This window comes from Falco naumanni, chromosome 2, assembly GCF_017639655.2.
Source record: "Falco naumanni isolate bFalNau1 chromosome 2, bFalNau1.pat, whole genome shotgun sequence".
Taxonomy (NCBI): Eukaryota; Metazoa; Chordata; class Aves; order Falconiformes; family Falconidae; genus Falco; species Falco naumanni.
Window position 1 is genome coordinate 29412297 of NC_054055.1, and position 17216 is coordinate 29429512.

At 39.4% G+C, this 17216-nt stretch overlaps 1 protein-coding gene across 1 annotated transcript in view; it reads left to right on the plus strand.

The window, feature by feature from the left end:
- LOC121083381 (complement C4-like) overlaps positions 1-17216 on the plus strand; it is a 46444-nt gene that overhangs the window by 14017 nt on the left and 15211 nt on the right. The window contains exons 12-27 of the mRNA XM_040583746.1: positions 367-564; positions 2925-3116; positions 4501-4650; positions 5075-5201; positions 5559-5630; positions 6523-6732; positions 7643-7754; positions 7979-8049; positions 8984-9123; positions 10138-10350; positions 11668-11719; positions 12244-12324; positions 13350-13553; positions 15109-15184; positions 15601-15757; positions 16844-16939. Coding sequence (XP_040439680.1) covers positions 367-564; positions 2925-3116; positions 4501-4650; positions 5075-5201; positions 5559-5630; positions 6523-6732; positions 7643-7754; positions 7979-8049; positions 8984-9123; positions 10138-10350; positions 11668-11719; positions 12244-12324; positions 13350-13553; positions 15109-15184; positions 15601-15757; positions 16844-16939 — 2151 coding nt within the window. The remainder of the gene's footprint in view (positions 1-366; positions 565-2924; positions 3117-4500; positions 4651-5074; positions 5202-5558; positions 5631-6522; positions 6733-7642; positions 7755-7978; positions 8050-8983; positions 9124-10137; positions 10351-11667; positions 11720-12243; positions 12325-13349; positions 13554-15108; positions 15185-15600; positions 15758-16843; positions 16940-17216) is intronic.

Here is a 17216-nt window from a genome sequence, read left to right on the forward strand (position 1 = left end):
GAGCAATGCAGACAGCAGGCTACATCTGGACACTCAGAGGGTTCAATTACATGCACAATATAAAAAGGAGGAAAAGCTGCCTAAGTACAAAATCACCATGATTTTGAGCTATTGATTCTCATTCAGAAAGAGCCAAGGCTCAAAAATATCAGGTGCAAATATATCAAGCGACAAAATAGGGTGAGAGAATAAAGTAATAATGGTGTTTAATGCCAGGTTCTGCTGATGACATCTCAGCAGTGATTCTTCTCATTTTCCAGCATCTTCTGGATAACTTGGCAAGATATAAAGTAAAGGTGACACTTTATACTGTCTCCTGAGGGACACTTTACCCACTCTGTCCTTTTTTTTTTTTTTCCCTGATAGGTAAAGGCTGAAGAGGGAAAAGAAAGATTAGAATCACCTGAAACCAGCATCAGAGCTGAAAGATACCAGTCTGCTTCTCAGAACTATCTCAGCATCAGCATCCCACATACTGTTGTGGCACCTGGAGATAACTTGCACATCACCTTGAACGATGTTCATCAGTCTGGCAGTGGAAAGATTGACTATTTCTATTATATGGTAAACAAAATACCAGACTATCAGTAATTTCTTCTAGAAATCATACAATCCAGAACATCTGTCTAGTTACTAATGCGTGGGAAACCAGAGGGCGTCCAAAAGAGGCCAACAGAGATGATGAGTGTCCTAACACACCTGACCTACCAAGCCAGGCTGAGGGAGCTGGGCTTGTTCAGTTTGGTGAAGGAGCTAAGAGTGACTTTAATAGCAACCTAAAATTACTTGAAGAGGAATTACAGACATAATGGAGAAAAAAATTCCTAGGTGGTGCCAAGTGATGTAGTTAGGGTATGTTGAAGGGTACACGAATAAGGGTATGAACCTGAAAGGTTTGTTTTGGAAAAACATTTTCACTAGTCATGAAGGCAATACTGGAAGAGGCTTCCCAGAGAGCTTAGGGAATTGTCATCCTCAGAAACATTCAACACTCAACTAGAGAAAACAACATCCGACCAGATCTCACACTGGTGATGGCTCATCTTACAGCAGGTAGCTGGACTAGAGATTTCCATAGGTCCCTTCCAGAAACTGTATAATTCTGCTATTTTTATATGTCTGGGGGCTCGTAATATACAAATATTTGTAAATTTTTCTTCTGAAGAAAGACGCGTAAGTAGAAATTTTAGTCTGTACTTTCTAATACAGTCTAGAGCAAAGAGGTCCATAAGGGGTAATGTTTATCTGCATAATTGTGTGGATATTTTTGAAAGATATTAAACTGACAGCCTTTAAAGCTGAAATTCTAGACAGATAACTTTTATGATGCCTGTGACAGTTTGATTTTTCTTAATCCAGATCTCGTTCTTTCCTACTCCTTCCAATCTGTATTCTTTACTTGTAATAAGCCAATATTAAATATTACTTTTATTGTTCTGATTCTCATAAATAGCTTTTTTCAGCTATTACAGAACTCTCCACCTTGTTTTGGGCAGATCATACATATGCATAAGATTCTGCTCCAGCAACCAGAAAAACTAGTCGTATTCTAGGGGACCTTAAATATCTCAGAAAATGCCTTTTATAGTTAACTATTGTTTATTTCATGAATAACACATGATTCTTATATTACCGTGGTTCCACATGACCTGCACCCAATGTTAGTTAACAGGTAGGTCAGTGTTATTTCCAACAGATAATGTTATGAAGGATCACTGAAGGCATTGGCTATTATGGCCCTAAATAGCATCCTGAAATTGGGTCTGAAAAGCAGTTCTATAGATGGGAAAGCGAGGAAACAATCCTGCTCAGCCTGGGACAGGAATGCAAAGTATTTATTTTGCTGAAGGAGACAAATGTGTTCATGGATACATTCCAGGAGTGAATCTGTTGAATGTCAAATGGGTTTAATCCCTTTCTCCCTCTCTTCGTCCTAATTTCCCTTGACAGCTTAAATTTCCCAGGTTGATAAGCACTACAGGCACCAGTTCCCACTTATTTTTAACAGAACTCTGATATATTGGAATAATTGTATTCCTAGGAGTTAAATTTATGTTTTGGGGGGTTATTTTCATTGGATGGCTTAGCACAGGGTTGGAACTTAGCAGGGCTGCCAGGCCCTGGGAAGGTGCAGTGCTGGGCAGGCAGGTGTGTGGGAGGGGTGGGGGAGACACGGCTGGAGCTCAGCGGTGAGGCTCTCTCCCAAATTTCAGTCACCTAAACAGAGGCAGTGAGGATTTCAGACCAGGCTGCAGCATGTCGTTGTTTCCTCCTGAAGCCCTTTCATTGCATGTTTAGGAAAGCTGCATGTATTTTCTTCTGGGAAGAGCACTATCGGTCCTGCCACTGTGTCTGTTTTCTACTCCCCTGATGACCCATGAGTAGAATTAACATAACACAAGAAGAAAGGAATTAAATAGTGAAAGATGGGCTGAAATCAGTTAAGGGCCAATCTGTGATACTTTATCCTGAATAATACTTTTTGTGTGAAAACACCGGCTCCAATCTTTCCACGCTGTCTAAAAGATTCAGTACTGCTTTCAGATTAAATAAAGCTGATATCCTCCCGGGGCTTATGACTTGTGATTTTAGAAGACAGAAATGAGACTCCCATCGGGGACCCCCTTTTCAGGCTGTAAGACTGAGTGGAGGGTGGTAGATTTGCATTCAACCCCCCACCACAGGACCAGTGCAGCAGAGGTTTACCCCCACACTCTCCTGTGCTAGAGGCACTGCCTGCTGGTCTCCTCCAGGCTACTAGCATGCAGGTTGGGAATTAAAACTATTAAGTGCCATTAGAAGAGAATAAATTTTAAACAGAAAATTCTCATAAAATTCTATATATGTACATAAAATCACGGAACATAGTGCTCAGTTTGGTGTGTATTCACAGTATTTTATTTCTGTTTGTTTCTGCCTTGCAGGTTGTAGCAAAGGGACAAGTTGAGCTTCTGGGAAGGGTGCCATCGTCAAACAAAATAATAAACATTGAAATCACCCAGAAAATGGTGCCTGCCTTTCGCTTTTTAGCTTACTACTTCATTGCAAACAAGGGACATCAAGAGATTGTCGCTGATTCTGTATGGGTGGACGTCGCGGATGTCTGTGAAGGAAAGGTACTTTCAAAGCAAGTAGCTCCTGTTGTTGTGTTCAAAAAATGAAAACAAAAACATGGGGTATCAGCAGAGAAAGTGCAGGTCTGGGGTTAAAAGGCGAAAGACATTTCATTTTCATTGAAAAAGGGAGCCATCAGGATTCTTGCTAAAGAGTATAGCTGGGAAAGGCTCCCAAAAATGATGGTGGAGACAGCTGCCTTCCCTGGGAGAGGCTGTGCATCGCGGAGATGAAAAATATAATTTCATAGAGATACATCCTCATCTGCAAGTGTCTATATGTTAGAAATCTGCAGGGAAACATCAACAGAATCATTGAGATGGAGAATTCCTTTATATTTTTGTCTTTTTGTAGTCAGAATGAAAGTGAAGCAATTTATTAGGGGAAAAAATAATTTAAAGTAATTTTTCAAGCTTTTTCATTCCTGCTAAATGTACTTTTCTGAGATTGTGTAGCACTTCAAAAGCTGTTTAAAAAAATAAGTTTACATTAAAAAAATCAAGTGTGGGCAGAATAGGAGTCCTTCTAAGCCTTTCCTCCACCTTCTTCCTCCTCCTTTTTGGCACCGTAATGTAAAGTGGGGGAAAAAAAAGACATGGGAATTTTTCCCGATAGCATGAAACACAACTGAGGAAAAGTATTAGCTGTCTAAAATTACTTTTTCCAAAAAAAAATGTTTATTTTTGGAAAAAGAATGTGATAGTCCATTGGGAAAAAAAGTTTTCAAGAAAAGTTATCCTTCTTTAACAGAAGCCAGTTATTCATTCATAAAATGTCAAAACCCAGTTATGTTCAAGTTAGCATTTCTATTAATAATCCCCTATTATTTTCATAATCACCATGGCTATTTCCTCCTAAATTACAGAAGTGTTTGCATCAGACATGAGCCAGATCTGAACCCCGTCATATTGAAAAATTCAAGTGTGAGATAGAAAGGAGGTACTACTATCACAGACTTAAGCAATTTAATTTTGTACAAAGGTTAATAAGTCCTTTGCCCTATTTCATGGCTGTTTTGTTTCCACTAGAAAACAAAAAAAAATTACACTGAAGGACCTAGTTCAGCAAGCCCCTTATACATACTTTCAATTCCCATTGGTGTCTAAGTGTCATTGAAAGGCAGTGTCCGATACCCTGCACAGACACATCTTTTAACCCTCCCCCCTTGTCATCCTCCAGTGGGAGATACCTGCATCTACATCTTCCAAAACACAGGATCCCAGGCAGAAACACCACAAAACAGGAACACCCCCCAGCTTCTGACTACTGACAGTCACAGCTGTCACATTTGACAGTGCCCTGGCCCAAAGAGTCTTCACTTTTTATTTTTTTTTTATTATTATTATATCATTATTTTATCTTTTTGTTCCAATCTTTTCTGTTTAGATTAAAGTGAGAACAAGACAAGAGACATATGAACCAACAGATGTTGTCAACTTAGTGATTGAAACGGACCACGCGGGAACAGTTGCCTTAGCTGTGGTTGATAAAGCAGTTTTTATTTTGAACAAGAAAAATAAGCTTACAGCCAAAAAGGTAAGATGTCTGTAAAAGGAAAATAGCATATCTACTAGTCAAGCAAAATTTTCAATTACTAATGGGGTGATCAAAATGTAGTTAATGCCTATTAATTGCTTAATCACAACTTTACTAAACTCAGAAATGTTTTTGCTTTTGCCATTTAGGATCTATTTAAGATGAACAATATATTTAAGATGGGATATCTATGCTACAGCAGACTTTAGTAAGCAGAAATTAGTAAATTAAAAAAGCTTTACTTGAAAGCACTCCCCAACTAAAATATGTCTCAGTTTTAATCCCAGTTTCTAAATGCAGCTTGTACCACCAGGTTGTTTTGCTTCTGCAGGTCAAAGGCTACAATATTTTTTTAAATATATATTAAAAAAACCCCAACATTTTGGAAGTGTATACAGTCCACCTATGCTATTTTATTTGGCAGGTATTTAATGCTATGAATTCGTATGATCTTGGATGTTCTCCAGGTGGTGGTGCAGATAGTGTTCAAGTTTTTACTGACGTTGGTCTGGCCTTTTTATCAGATACAATTAAATCCAATGTTCGGGAAGGTAAGTGCAATCTGCCCTTTACTTTAGATGTTTGTACAAGACCACTATAGGTCTGGGGAGGCTGACTGCTTAAAAGTCAGAAACATTTTATCATGATGTTGTAAAATCTCCCTTACCTGTGTGGTTTTTCCACTGAATGCCTGCAGCTCAGGTAGCCCAGATTCTGATTGCTGGTCCTTGGGTGTCCAGCTCAGCTGGGGCAGGCAGCAGCTGGTTAGGGCTGTAAGGTAACTCATCAAACCATGGGTCTTCTGTGAACGAGATGGGTCCTCAGGTCAATCTTCCACAAGTGACCCAAGTCACCAGGCTGTTACTGTCATAGTATCATGACCAAGCTCTTCTTTTCTGCTTTCCCAGGCTATAAATGCCCTCAGGTTACCAGAAGGCAGAAGAGATCTTTTGATTTTCACAAGAGAATGTCAGGAATTGGTATGTCTGCTCATCTGGGTGACCTGAAAGGCTTAGCAAGGGGAGGTAAAGGGATCTGGCTGGGATCTAGGAGTCACGAAGTGATGGGATAGTAAAGGATACCAAGATATTTACAGTTCTTGCATGAAGTGCCATAACCCAGCACAAGTGTGTATGCTATGCCATGTGACCTGATACATCATTTATCAAAACAACTCCAAAACAATTTATCAAAACAAAACCATGTGTGGCCCAGCTGCAAATGGAAAATAATTCACTGGTTTATAATCTAAATTGTGAGATACTTCTACTAGGTAACATACCATGGAATCAGTCATGGCTTTAAAGTTTTTCTTTTCTTTTTCTAATTATTTGTATGGCCAGAAAATGTTTTATAGATCGTATATTTTTTTTTCTTGACATTCTGCTCTGAAGTTGAGCTGGCTTTGGTACCATGTGCTTCCATTAAGAAAAAAGCTAGTAAAATATTTGGTCTAAACTTTAAAAAAAAAAAAATATTACAGAAATTTATATTTCCTTGCCAGAAGACAAAAGCTTGAAGCTGGGATTGTCCTTACTTTTGAAATCGGTCTCTTTATTCAAGAATGAGAACACTGACATGGCTACTTCTATCAAGATATCTAATTCCAGTCTGCCAAGGAGGTGGTTTTAATTCACAGTTTAAATTTGAAGAGAAAGCTTAGAATAGAATATCTAGGATGCTATAGGGCCATACTGTCCTCCTGTGTTTGCGGACTGTTTCTAGGACAGAAAACAAGTCCCCAGCTGGAGGCAGACTGTTGCAATAGCAACTGATGTTAACTGCAAAGAATGACAGGAACGAGCACAATGAACACCTTTACACTTATTGCTAATTCCACAGAACTAATTCTGGGCTTTAATTTTATTGCAGCCAGCAAATATCAAAACACTGATATACAAATATGCTGTGAAGATGGAATGAAATTAAATCCCATGAAGTTTTCTTGTGCAAAGAGGCTAACAAAGGTGGCTGGCTCCCCTGAATGCAGACGTGCCTTCCAGGACTGCTGTGAAAAAGCCACAGCCCTCAGAAAGCAGGCGAAGCAGGCGAAGCAGATGATCCGAGTGGGCTTGGCACGACGTAAAGAACAGTGGCATGCAACTGTCCACAGAAAAATACCCTTCATATAGTGGCAAGGGAGGGCCAAGGGGCATTTAATGCTGTGGGTCTGGGGAGGAAGTTTTCACATCAACATTTCAGTGAGCCCCGGTGTAGTGCAGCACCCACGTGCCATTGCATCTTCAGAACTGTACACTGTGAAGGTGGGAGTGGGATGAGGTGACTTCTTGGGGTGAGAAAAGGCAGGAATTGCTTTAGCCACTGTCGACCCCAGAACAGCCTTATGGAGGAGCTGTTGGTCCCTGCCCACAACCCAGGAGGCTGCAGACAGTGGGGCAGAGAAGTGGGTGGTTGCCTGCATTCAGGGCTCTGAGTGATTCCCAGGTTCATGACTATTTTAGTAGTGGTACTACTGTTGTTACGCCCAAGTACCTCCAAAACACAACCTCATGAGAAGAGGCCACTTCAGCCAGGGGCAATTTTGTCTTTCTTCCTTTCTTCTCCCCAAAGTTTATCTGATCACACAAGAGCTCACGTTACAACAAAAAATAATATATAAATGACCCTGTTCTGCGTGTAATTTCTGCTACCGTTTTTCTTAGAGTTCCCCTTTCATGCTCTTGTCTGTCACAGATATAAGACAGTGGTAACATCTTTGCTATGCATTACTAAAGGAGAATGTTTTCTTGTTTGGTAGTGTATAGTTATTTAACTTGGAAAGAATTATCCTGTTGTTCAATGACAATCTTTAGTCATCGCTCCACTTTTTTCAGCATTTTTGATTTTTAATACACAAGATGAAACCCAGATGAAGTCTTCTCATTCAGAGTAGTTTTCATTCTGCTTTCTCTTTGACAAACTGATTCCCTGCAAGTAGCCAAAAGTCAGTAGCCAAAAACTTCAGAATAGAAACCCCACTCTTTTTTTACAGACTATGATGACCATGAAGAAATGTTTGATGAAAGCTCTGTCAACTTGCGCAGTTATTTTCCCGAGAGCTGGTGGTGGAATTTTGAAGAAGTGAAAAAGCCCGGAAGACATAGGTAGTGCATTACTTCATTAGTTGAATATGTCTAAATTTGTACAGTAAAATCTATGTAAGTACCAGCTTTATGTGTTATCTGATACAGAGGACTTCAGAATATTTGCAAGTACTTTGTCTCCACAAATGGGAATAATTTTTCCCTTACAATACTCAAACTTCAGCAAATTATAATGTTTATGTTTTATACATCCTTCCTAATACATTTTATTTTCTGTTTCTTAGTGTAGAAAACTTTGTTCCTGACTCTATAACTACCTGGGAAGTTCAAGCCATAAGCATATCTCCCCAAAAAGGTACAAGTATTGGATATTTTATTGGGTTTCGTTGTACAGATAAATAAAAAATACGTATTTCTTTAAAACACAGAAACAATATTATGCTGACATAGTGAGACAATTGTACTGAGGAACACAAAGTGTTCTGATCGTTACATTTACTCTTCTCTTTTATGTCTTACTAAAGCCCAGCTAGAATTTAAGGGATAGATACGTATTTACAAAAACAACATGAAGTGGGCTCTGGAGGATGGATTTATACAATCAAACCTGTCTCTTATTCTTTCCAATCTGTAAACCATCTCATTTTAACTTCCACATGGCCAGGAAGCCACAAGAAAGGTAGCTTTTATTTTTATATTTTTGGGAGCAAGTTCTGGCCATCTCAGAGAACCACAAAGGTCTGTGGTCTCTAGAAAGTCAGAGGAGAGAAGAACAGAGGATTAGCAAGGGCTGGACACCAGAGACCCCAGGTTCCCAGGTGCTGCTCTCTGGGAGCTCCTGGGGGTTGACCAGGACCATGCAGGAGGGATGAAGGGTCCGCCTGGTACAACCCACGCCCTTCAGAAAGGGAGGCTTATCCAGGAGTGCAGTGATGGCCATGGAGTTCAGTTAAAGAAACCAAGGAAAGGTCATTGTGTTTAAAAAATGGCCTTTGCAAGAAAGCTTGGTCACATTTCCCTCACAAAAGCTACACGCACTCCTGCCAAATTTTACCTATCAAAAACCATGGCAGTGACTCCAGAGGGCAAGGCGTCTGCCCCTGAGACAAATCTCTAGTACAGGTGAGTTGAAATGTTTTCTGGATGTGCCTGTGTCCCTCTCCCACTCTTGACCTTGGAGGAGCCCAAGCAATGAGTTTGATTAGACATTTAACTTTTTATCAGCTGATGTTGTGTGTAATTCTCAACTCTGTCTGTGTTTTTTGTTTTGTTTTTTTTTCTCATCCCAGGGTTTTGCATAGCTGAACCCCACACCTTTGCAGTTTTCAAAGACTTTTTTGTGTCCCTGAGATTACCGTACTCAGTCAGACGACAAGAACAACTGGAAATAAAAGCAGTGATTTACAACTATCAGTCCACTGATTTTCAGGTAGTATTACCACCAACTGCTGTGCTATACACATCTATCTAGCTAGATGTATAGCTATGGAATAACTTAATGTAAGCAACCCAGCCACCTTGCAGTGCCCTCCTATAGCCCAGACATTGTGCTCCCATTTGGAAAGCGTCCCCAAGAACAGGATCAAGTTCTACCTGCTAATCAAACTTACTGCATAAAATAGATTTTATTTGCCATATTACACAGTCAAATTCCTTGTCTTTGGGTATGTCTTCTCCCCCTTCATTGAAGCAACCAGCTACTTTTTTGCTGCCTGCCAATCTGGGCGACCGCAGATGGTACACAAGATCCAGAGGTAAATTACGAGCACGTAATCCAATGTTAGCCACAAAATTCATTGTGCACATAAAGCAAAGGCACTTTTTGCCTGCAGGTGATACCTATCCAGCCCTGCATATGGCCACAGTTGTCACTGGACTTAGGGCCTCCATTATCCTCAGACTGATGTTGCTCTCTTTTTATCCCTTCCCATCTCTCAGCCAGATGAACCACATCTCCCTGTGGTTCAGGCATAGGCCAAAACTATACTGCAGATTTACTTTCACAGCCTTAGTCAGCGTAGGTGAATGTTAACAGACTGTAGGGTCATAGAACAATTTAGGCTGGAAGGGACCTCCAGAGGTCTCTAGTCCAACCCGTTGCTCAGTTAGAGCAGGTTGTTCAGGGCCTTGTGCAGTGAGATATTACATATCTTTAAGGAAGGAGATTCCACAAACTCTTTGGACAATCTGTGCCAGTATTCACTTCTTAGTGAAAAAGTTCTCCCATTTTATAAATGGAAAATAGAATTCAGGGGAGTGAAGTGAAAACCACTTTCTGTCTTTGCAAACTGCCTGCACTGCTCTTTCCTTTTTAAGCAAAAGCTAATCTCCTGTTATACTTGTTTCTCATTTCCCATTCTTATCCAGACATGGTGGAGCTGGAATGTATTTCCTGTGCAGTGATGCACTAAGCCTGATCACAGGCATTGCTTTGTCCCCGCAGGTTACAGTGACAATGGACGCGGTAAATGAGCTGTGCACTGCAGAGGCGACAGAGAAGGCTGTGCAGCAGAAGCTGGTGGCTAAAGGAAACTCTGCAACACCAGCCTACTTCTCAGTTGTCCCTCTGACTGTGGGAGAAATTCCAATTACTATTACTGTTTTTGACAGAGTTTCTGGGCACGGTGACAGCATTAGGAAGATCCTCAATGTTGTGGTAGGTATAACTAGTTGCGGGCAGACACTTCACGAATATGTGTTTCTCCTCAAACATACCTTCACTGTGTGTGGAGCTCTTGCGGAAGGAGTAAAATCATTGAAACAAAGCTGAAAGCAATCTCAGGAAACCTGTTTCTCAGCAAGGACTGAGCTATAGCATGGGGAAGAAATTTAACCCTGTAGTGGCTTGTGTGTAGTGTATATGGAAAGGATTGCTCCCTATGGCAAAAAAGTATCCTTCTAACCATGACATAGCAACCACTTCCTTCATGCTGTTAGTGCCCATCTTACAATCTTTAACTTCTAAGTTAGCTGCTTCATCAACATTTATAAAAATTATTTTTTCCTTATGAAGCCAAAATGGAAGATATCCATCTAGCAATGTTTGAGAAGGCAATACTCTCTGCTGGTCATAAAGCTAAACCCTATTTTATTCTTTTTAGTTAATGGATCTTCAGTCTTAACAATTGCATAGGTAAAACACATACAGGCAAAGATGTTGTATTGATTATTTAATACCTTAGTTCTCTTTCAAAATTAGGAAAAGGAGGAGCCTTTTAGAAAAGATTACTTTTCAAGAGTCAGCATTGATTGGCACAGACCCATTACAGCACCCGAGTAACCCACTGAGGACTACTTTCAATCCAATGAAAAAGTGCAAAATATAAATGAATCTTTGCACCATTGATGTCAGGGAATAGCCATGTAGGTAAAGACAAAACATGGGACGCTGGGAATCTGCTGTTGTTACAGGCCATAACTTTTCTGGAGATAGACACAGTCTCGTCTCAGAGCTCAATGCTACACCAAAACACTAAAAGGGTCTGTAAGAATAGTCTTATTAAAATAGAAACTGTAGGAAGAGGGATGTGTGGAAATCAGAAAAAAAATTAATTTTAAGCTTTATCAACAAGATGAACTCAGAAATTGGTGGATTTCATAGTTGAGAGGTTTATAAAAGAGAGTCCCACTGTAAAATTGACTTGGACATCTTATAAAGCTGAGAATAAACTTTATTTAATTCCTCTATTTAAAGTTTAATTTTTCTGGGGTAGTTTTGGTTAAAAGAATTTCACCCAGGGAAATATGTCAATAATAACGAAAAAAAGTCAGTAGAGTTCATTGGCATTTCAGCTGGGAGACTGAAAATCGATTCGAAGCTTCAGTTTTACCTGGAGAGAAATCTCACTCCAAAATAACTTATTTCTGCCACCTGCTGGTCTAGTGCAAGGGCGGAGATCGCAGCTTTCATGCAGCTTAATTTCAGGTGAGAGCGCTTGCAAAACTTTTGACTTTTTTTTCCTCAATTGTACAGGCTGAAGGTGTTCTACAAAGAGAAGAAGAGACCATTTTTATTAACAGTGCCTGTAAGTTACACAAAAGAACTAGATACAGATGAGGTTTGGGGTAGGGAGTGTGTGTGTGTAAAGCCTGATGTAAATATCTGATGGGTGATGTGAAATACTTCTTAATATATGAATGTTGCCTTGGTTGACCAGAACATGTCACAGATCTCTTCATCCAATACATAGCAATAGACTCTGGAAAGAAAAATAAATTAATTTTGAATGTTTAGAATCGCTTTGTATTACTTCTGAGTTTCAAGATAGCATTCTTTAAATATTAGGTAGGCATGTATTTCATTTGCTAAAGGGTCTTAAAGCCTCATTTCAAGTCAAAAAATATCACTTATGATTGAAAATTAAATCAATTTAAGAAAAGTAAGCATATTCCTTTTCATAAATTTCCATTTAATCTTTCTGATTACATTTCTGCCATAATTGCCATCAAATGTGAGATGTTTAATGAAAAGCATGTTCTAAAATCACACTGGATTTTTTTTATGTTTAAAGGGTCTGAATGTAGATCTCTATTTACTATTTATTTGCAGTGAAGTCCCATACACTGGACCTGAACAGACCAGCTGATATGATACCAGGTTCTGATAGTCACGTGTTTGTTAGCCTGAAAGGTAAGTGTAATTTTCTGTCAATAACTTCTGAATAGGTGACAAGACATACACCCCTTTGTGCTGCTCACTCCTGGATGTCAAGTCTCCACTCACTCTAGTTTTTTCTGCTGTGACTCATATGCTCTGTGCTACATGCCCAGGTTATAAAACAAAACAGCCCCAAGGCTGATTCAATATCTTTCCTCTTTCTAATTACTACTTCGCACTTCTATTAGATATAATAGCTTTATAGGGTCAACCCTGCCTCACTGTGCCCAGGCTAACTTTATGGGAAGGCCAGAGAAGGAAGAGTTCACCTTCTCTAACAACCCCACATTGCATGTAAGTCTGTAGAAATCTGCTTTAGCCTTCATAAATAAGAATGTCAGACTCTGATATGTAAGTTCTGTTTTTCTAAAGAGAAGATATATACAATCATATATTCATTTAATCAAATAGTTGTATATATATATACTCAAGTATATGTATTTTTAAAAAATCTATTAGCAAGTACTGCTATTAATGATAAAAACATTTTTTTCACAGACAATGTAAAATAATGCATACTTAAAACAAAGCATTCCATTTGAAATCCCTCTTCTAAAGTATGGGGTTGCTTGAATTCATCAAATGAGAAAACTGTAGAGAGGAAAAAAAAACAAACCCCCCTGCACAAAATGTTTGGCACGATTAAGGCATGATCTTTTTGCCCTCTGTGGGAGGATTAGGTCTGGTTTGACAAGACTTTACCAGCCCAAACCTGAAGCACCGGTCTTTCCCCCTTTCCTTGCTTCCCTGCCTCCAGAGCCTCAGGACTCTTTCTTCTTCACTGCCCTAGCCTCCTTTCTGAAGCTTTCTCAGGGCTTGGCACCTCATCCTTGTTCTTCTCCAGCTTTACAAAGTCTTAAGTAGCTGAAAACAGTGTTTAATAATCAGAAGTATGAGGCCATGCTGGAATGTCAACCTATAGTTACTATCACCTTTCTTCACGTTATACTAACCAGCTTTAAATACGGTACATACTGTGGCTTGTGTTTTTACAACAGGGAATATTATGGACGAGTCTGTTGAAAATTGTCTTAGCCTCACTGGAGTTGAGAAACTTATTCAAGTGCCCACAGGCTGTGCAGAGCAAACAATGGTGAAAATGGCCCCTGCGGTCTACGCTATTGAGTACTTGGATGCCAGTGAGCAGTGGGTGAACTTTAATCCTGAACGGAAGCAGGAAGCCATTAACATGATTGAAAAAGGTATGCAGGAAAAAGAAAGAAAAAAAAAAAAAAAAGAAGAAAAAACCCAAAAAACAAAACCAAACCAAAACCAGAGACCAATCCACATGGTCTTTGTTATCCTTTTGCACTGCACACTAATCGTTGCTATTTGCCAAAGGAGCGAGTATTGTCTTGACACAGCCGTGCAGAAATGCCTCTGACAATCTGCAGACAGACAGAACTGGTGAGGAGGATTTAGGAGACTAATTGCTTACATCTGACATTGTACAGGACTGACATTCCCAGTCCACCCTCTCTCTTGCCTGATTTAGAAGCAGAAAGTAAAATCTGAGCTGATCAATGTTGCTCTTCAGAGTAAATGGGCAGCAAAGGCCAGTTGTTCATTTCCTCCTAACGTAGATATGCAAAGTAGAGTAATAATGTGCTAAAAATGCTTATTTCTCCTCATAGTTCCTAGACAGTGCTTAGGATGGCCAGCTGGGATGTAGACATCTCTGCTGGAGATGTCTGTAGTTGGCAAGAGGCGTATCACTAAGGAAACTCCCAATGGTAATCATGATATTGACACTCTCTCCTCCACATTCCTATATTCAATACATGAGCTAGAATGACTCCAACAGCCTTGGACCAACCCAGGGAGTGAGTTCCCTTAGGGAGAGGAGAGCTGCAAGGCTGCTTCTTAAAAAGCCCACTCCAAGATGTGACCCAAACCTGGCGTTAGATGTCCAGCAAAGCCAGTGCTGCAGCACAGAAGGGGAGGTGGTCCAGCTCACAGGCACTAACACAGAGCCCAAGAGTTACCAGTGCTGTAGCAGGTGCAGCTGACCTTTCTGACTGTAGTGGTGTGTGCACGGCATAAAGCAATGTAATGCACCTGTCTTCACGACTGTCAGACAACATGTGACACACAATTCCTCAGTGAAAAGTAAGGGTATAAATATTTAAAACATGCTACCAGTTGCTGAATTGGAAGTCTTTGCCTATTTGTCTAAAATTGCCTCAAGTGACATGAGATCCTGCTGACAAGTATTTGGTGTTATCAGCAGCATTTAGTGCCTGTATTATGCTTTTATCAATTCTTATCGAAGTTCACCAGGATAGAAAATGAGTTGTGTGGCTATGGTACAGACTTTGTCAAGATAATAGCAGTCAAGTACAGAGGCCACAACTCATGATTTCTAAGCCTATGTCTGACCCAAGAGATACGGTTTTGTATATTTTTTGATCCCATGCACCATAAAGTCAATGGTTTGAAAAGTTGTCAGCAATGGGAAATACCTTTCCCAAGATTCATTATACAGAAAATGCTTTGTAACTAGATACCCGCAGTTTTCAGGTTATTGTCATGGTTCAATTAAGTCAAACAAGACAGATTGCCTTCTAAGCCTAGTGCTTTTTCTGTGCCAAAAGCCTGCTGACCCAGTCATTTCCTCCTTAATGTGCCCATCAACACCTCCATCTACTCTTCCACTAGTCAATACCAAACATGTACATGTTAATACAAGTGATGTATGGAAATGCCCAAGAAATATGTGTATTCTCTGAACAGTTATGTGCTGTCCCGTTCACGCAGGTTATATTAGACTGCTTGAGTTTCAGAAGGTGGATGGTTCCTATGGAGCATTTAAAAAAACCCCTAGTAGCATATGGTAAGTGTATATTTCACACTTTTGATTTTTGTTTAGGGTTTTTGTTTGTTTGTTTTTTTGTTTCTCAGATACCTCTAGTATCATTTGATGCATCAGGAGTTTTTTGGGGGGGATGGATTTTCAAAATCTGGTGGGTATGGTGTTGCCTATGTGATTTTGTCATGGATGTCAGCCATGTAAGTCTCTGAGCATGTTTACTCCTTGATGAAGGAGATTTATAGCGGGCCACTGATTGTTTTGCATTTGCCACAGAGTAGAAATGTTAATGCTGATGTTGAATGATGTCTCACTAATTCCAGTGCACTGTATTGAATATGAGTCCATGTACAAAATTAGTATGTTTCTTTTCCTGTCAATATACTCTTCTATAAATATATGCCAGCACAAGTTTGGATTTTTTTTTTTTTTTTGTGCAGGTTAACTGCATTTGTTGTTAAGGTACTCACAAGGAGCAGAGAATACATTAGTATCCAAGACAGTCACATACGCAATTCAATTTCCTACTTGATTAATCAACAGCAGGCAGATGATTCATTCCATGACTATCACCCAGTATTTGACAGGAAAATGCAGGTAGGTCATCTGTATTTAGAAGAATCTTTTGCACATTTAGGGCTCCTAGGGATTGGAAGGAATATTGTGAGTTGTTGAGTACCAAGAAATGTAGGTAAAGAAAAGAAATCTGTGTTGTAAAATGAATTTGTTAAAAGGTCTGTTAAGGTCAGAGATGCATAGTTAGCACTTGACCACCTTCATTTTTTCACCCAGTCTTAGATAATTTTGCAGCTGACCTATGCCTCTAGAGCACTTGGAGAATTAATTCTGAGTGATCTTATATAAAAAAAAGTATTAATTTTATTAATGATCTTTATCAAATCACTAGTGAGGCTTTTACCCTAAGAAGCAGCTCAAGAACTGGCCAAAAGTTTTCTGACCTGTGTTCATTCTGAGATACTTCTATTTCACATTTGCTTCAGGAGCTGTGCGTGGTAACTTTGTAGAGACTTAAGTCTTCACAAGCAAACAACCTATCTTCTCCTAATGATAAACATTTGGGGCTGAGTGAAGGAGAAAGTTGTTGTCAGAGGTTGTTGATGATCCTAAGGTTATTGTTAAAGTAGAGCATGAGCAAAAAAAAAAAAAAATCACAAAGAAGAATAGGAATGAAAATGCAGACCTTCAGGGAAAAAAGCTGAGTACCCTTTGTAGTTTAGTTTATCAAGATGAGGAATAAGAACTTATCTAGTAATGGTTTATAAATACCTTTACAGGAGAAAAGTTCTATGTGTTAGAGGGCTCTTTAGTCTATAGGGAGTAGCAGAGAAACAGAAGAACCAATCTACTAGCACTTGGAAATTGAAGCTATGAATATTCTAATGAGAAACCGTAGGTTTTTAACTATAAGTTAATAGAACTAAATATTTGATTACCAGCTGAAGGATGTAGTGGTTTCCTAATCTCTTAACATAGTATGATGCAAACTGCCATTGTAGAAGATATACTTTAGGTGGACGCAAGTTAGTGAGCAAAATTAAGGGTAAAACTACATAGTCTGTGGTCAGATGAAGGTCCTTGACTTCATGAAAAGTAATTTTCTAAACTTATTCATAGGAATATGCATGTACATTTAACTTTTCCTTTTCATGTTTAATCTTTCAGGGTGGCATTGGGTTAGCAGAAGAGGATTTGGCTTTGACAGCTTTTGTAACGATAGCACTGCAACAGACTTTACAGGTCTACAAGTCACCTGATGTGGTAGGAAGCCTGTCTATCTTTAAGTCTAAAGGCTATTACATGATGGCATGTCCACCCTATTATCTGAAAGTACTGCAAAGGAGGAGGTAAAAGTCTGTTTATATTTGTGGTGGATAGGAAAAGATGCCACGGTCTAATGTATGACAAGGTGTTTCAGGCTATGCAGTCTATCATCAATGGCTTTAATCACTAAGCAAAAATTATTTAAAAATGTCTCTCTACTCACTACAGTGAAGTATTCTAATTTCCTAGTACTACAGTGGTAACAGTTAATAGG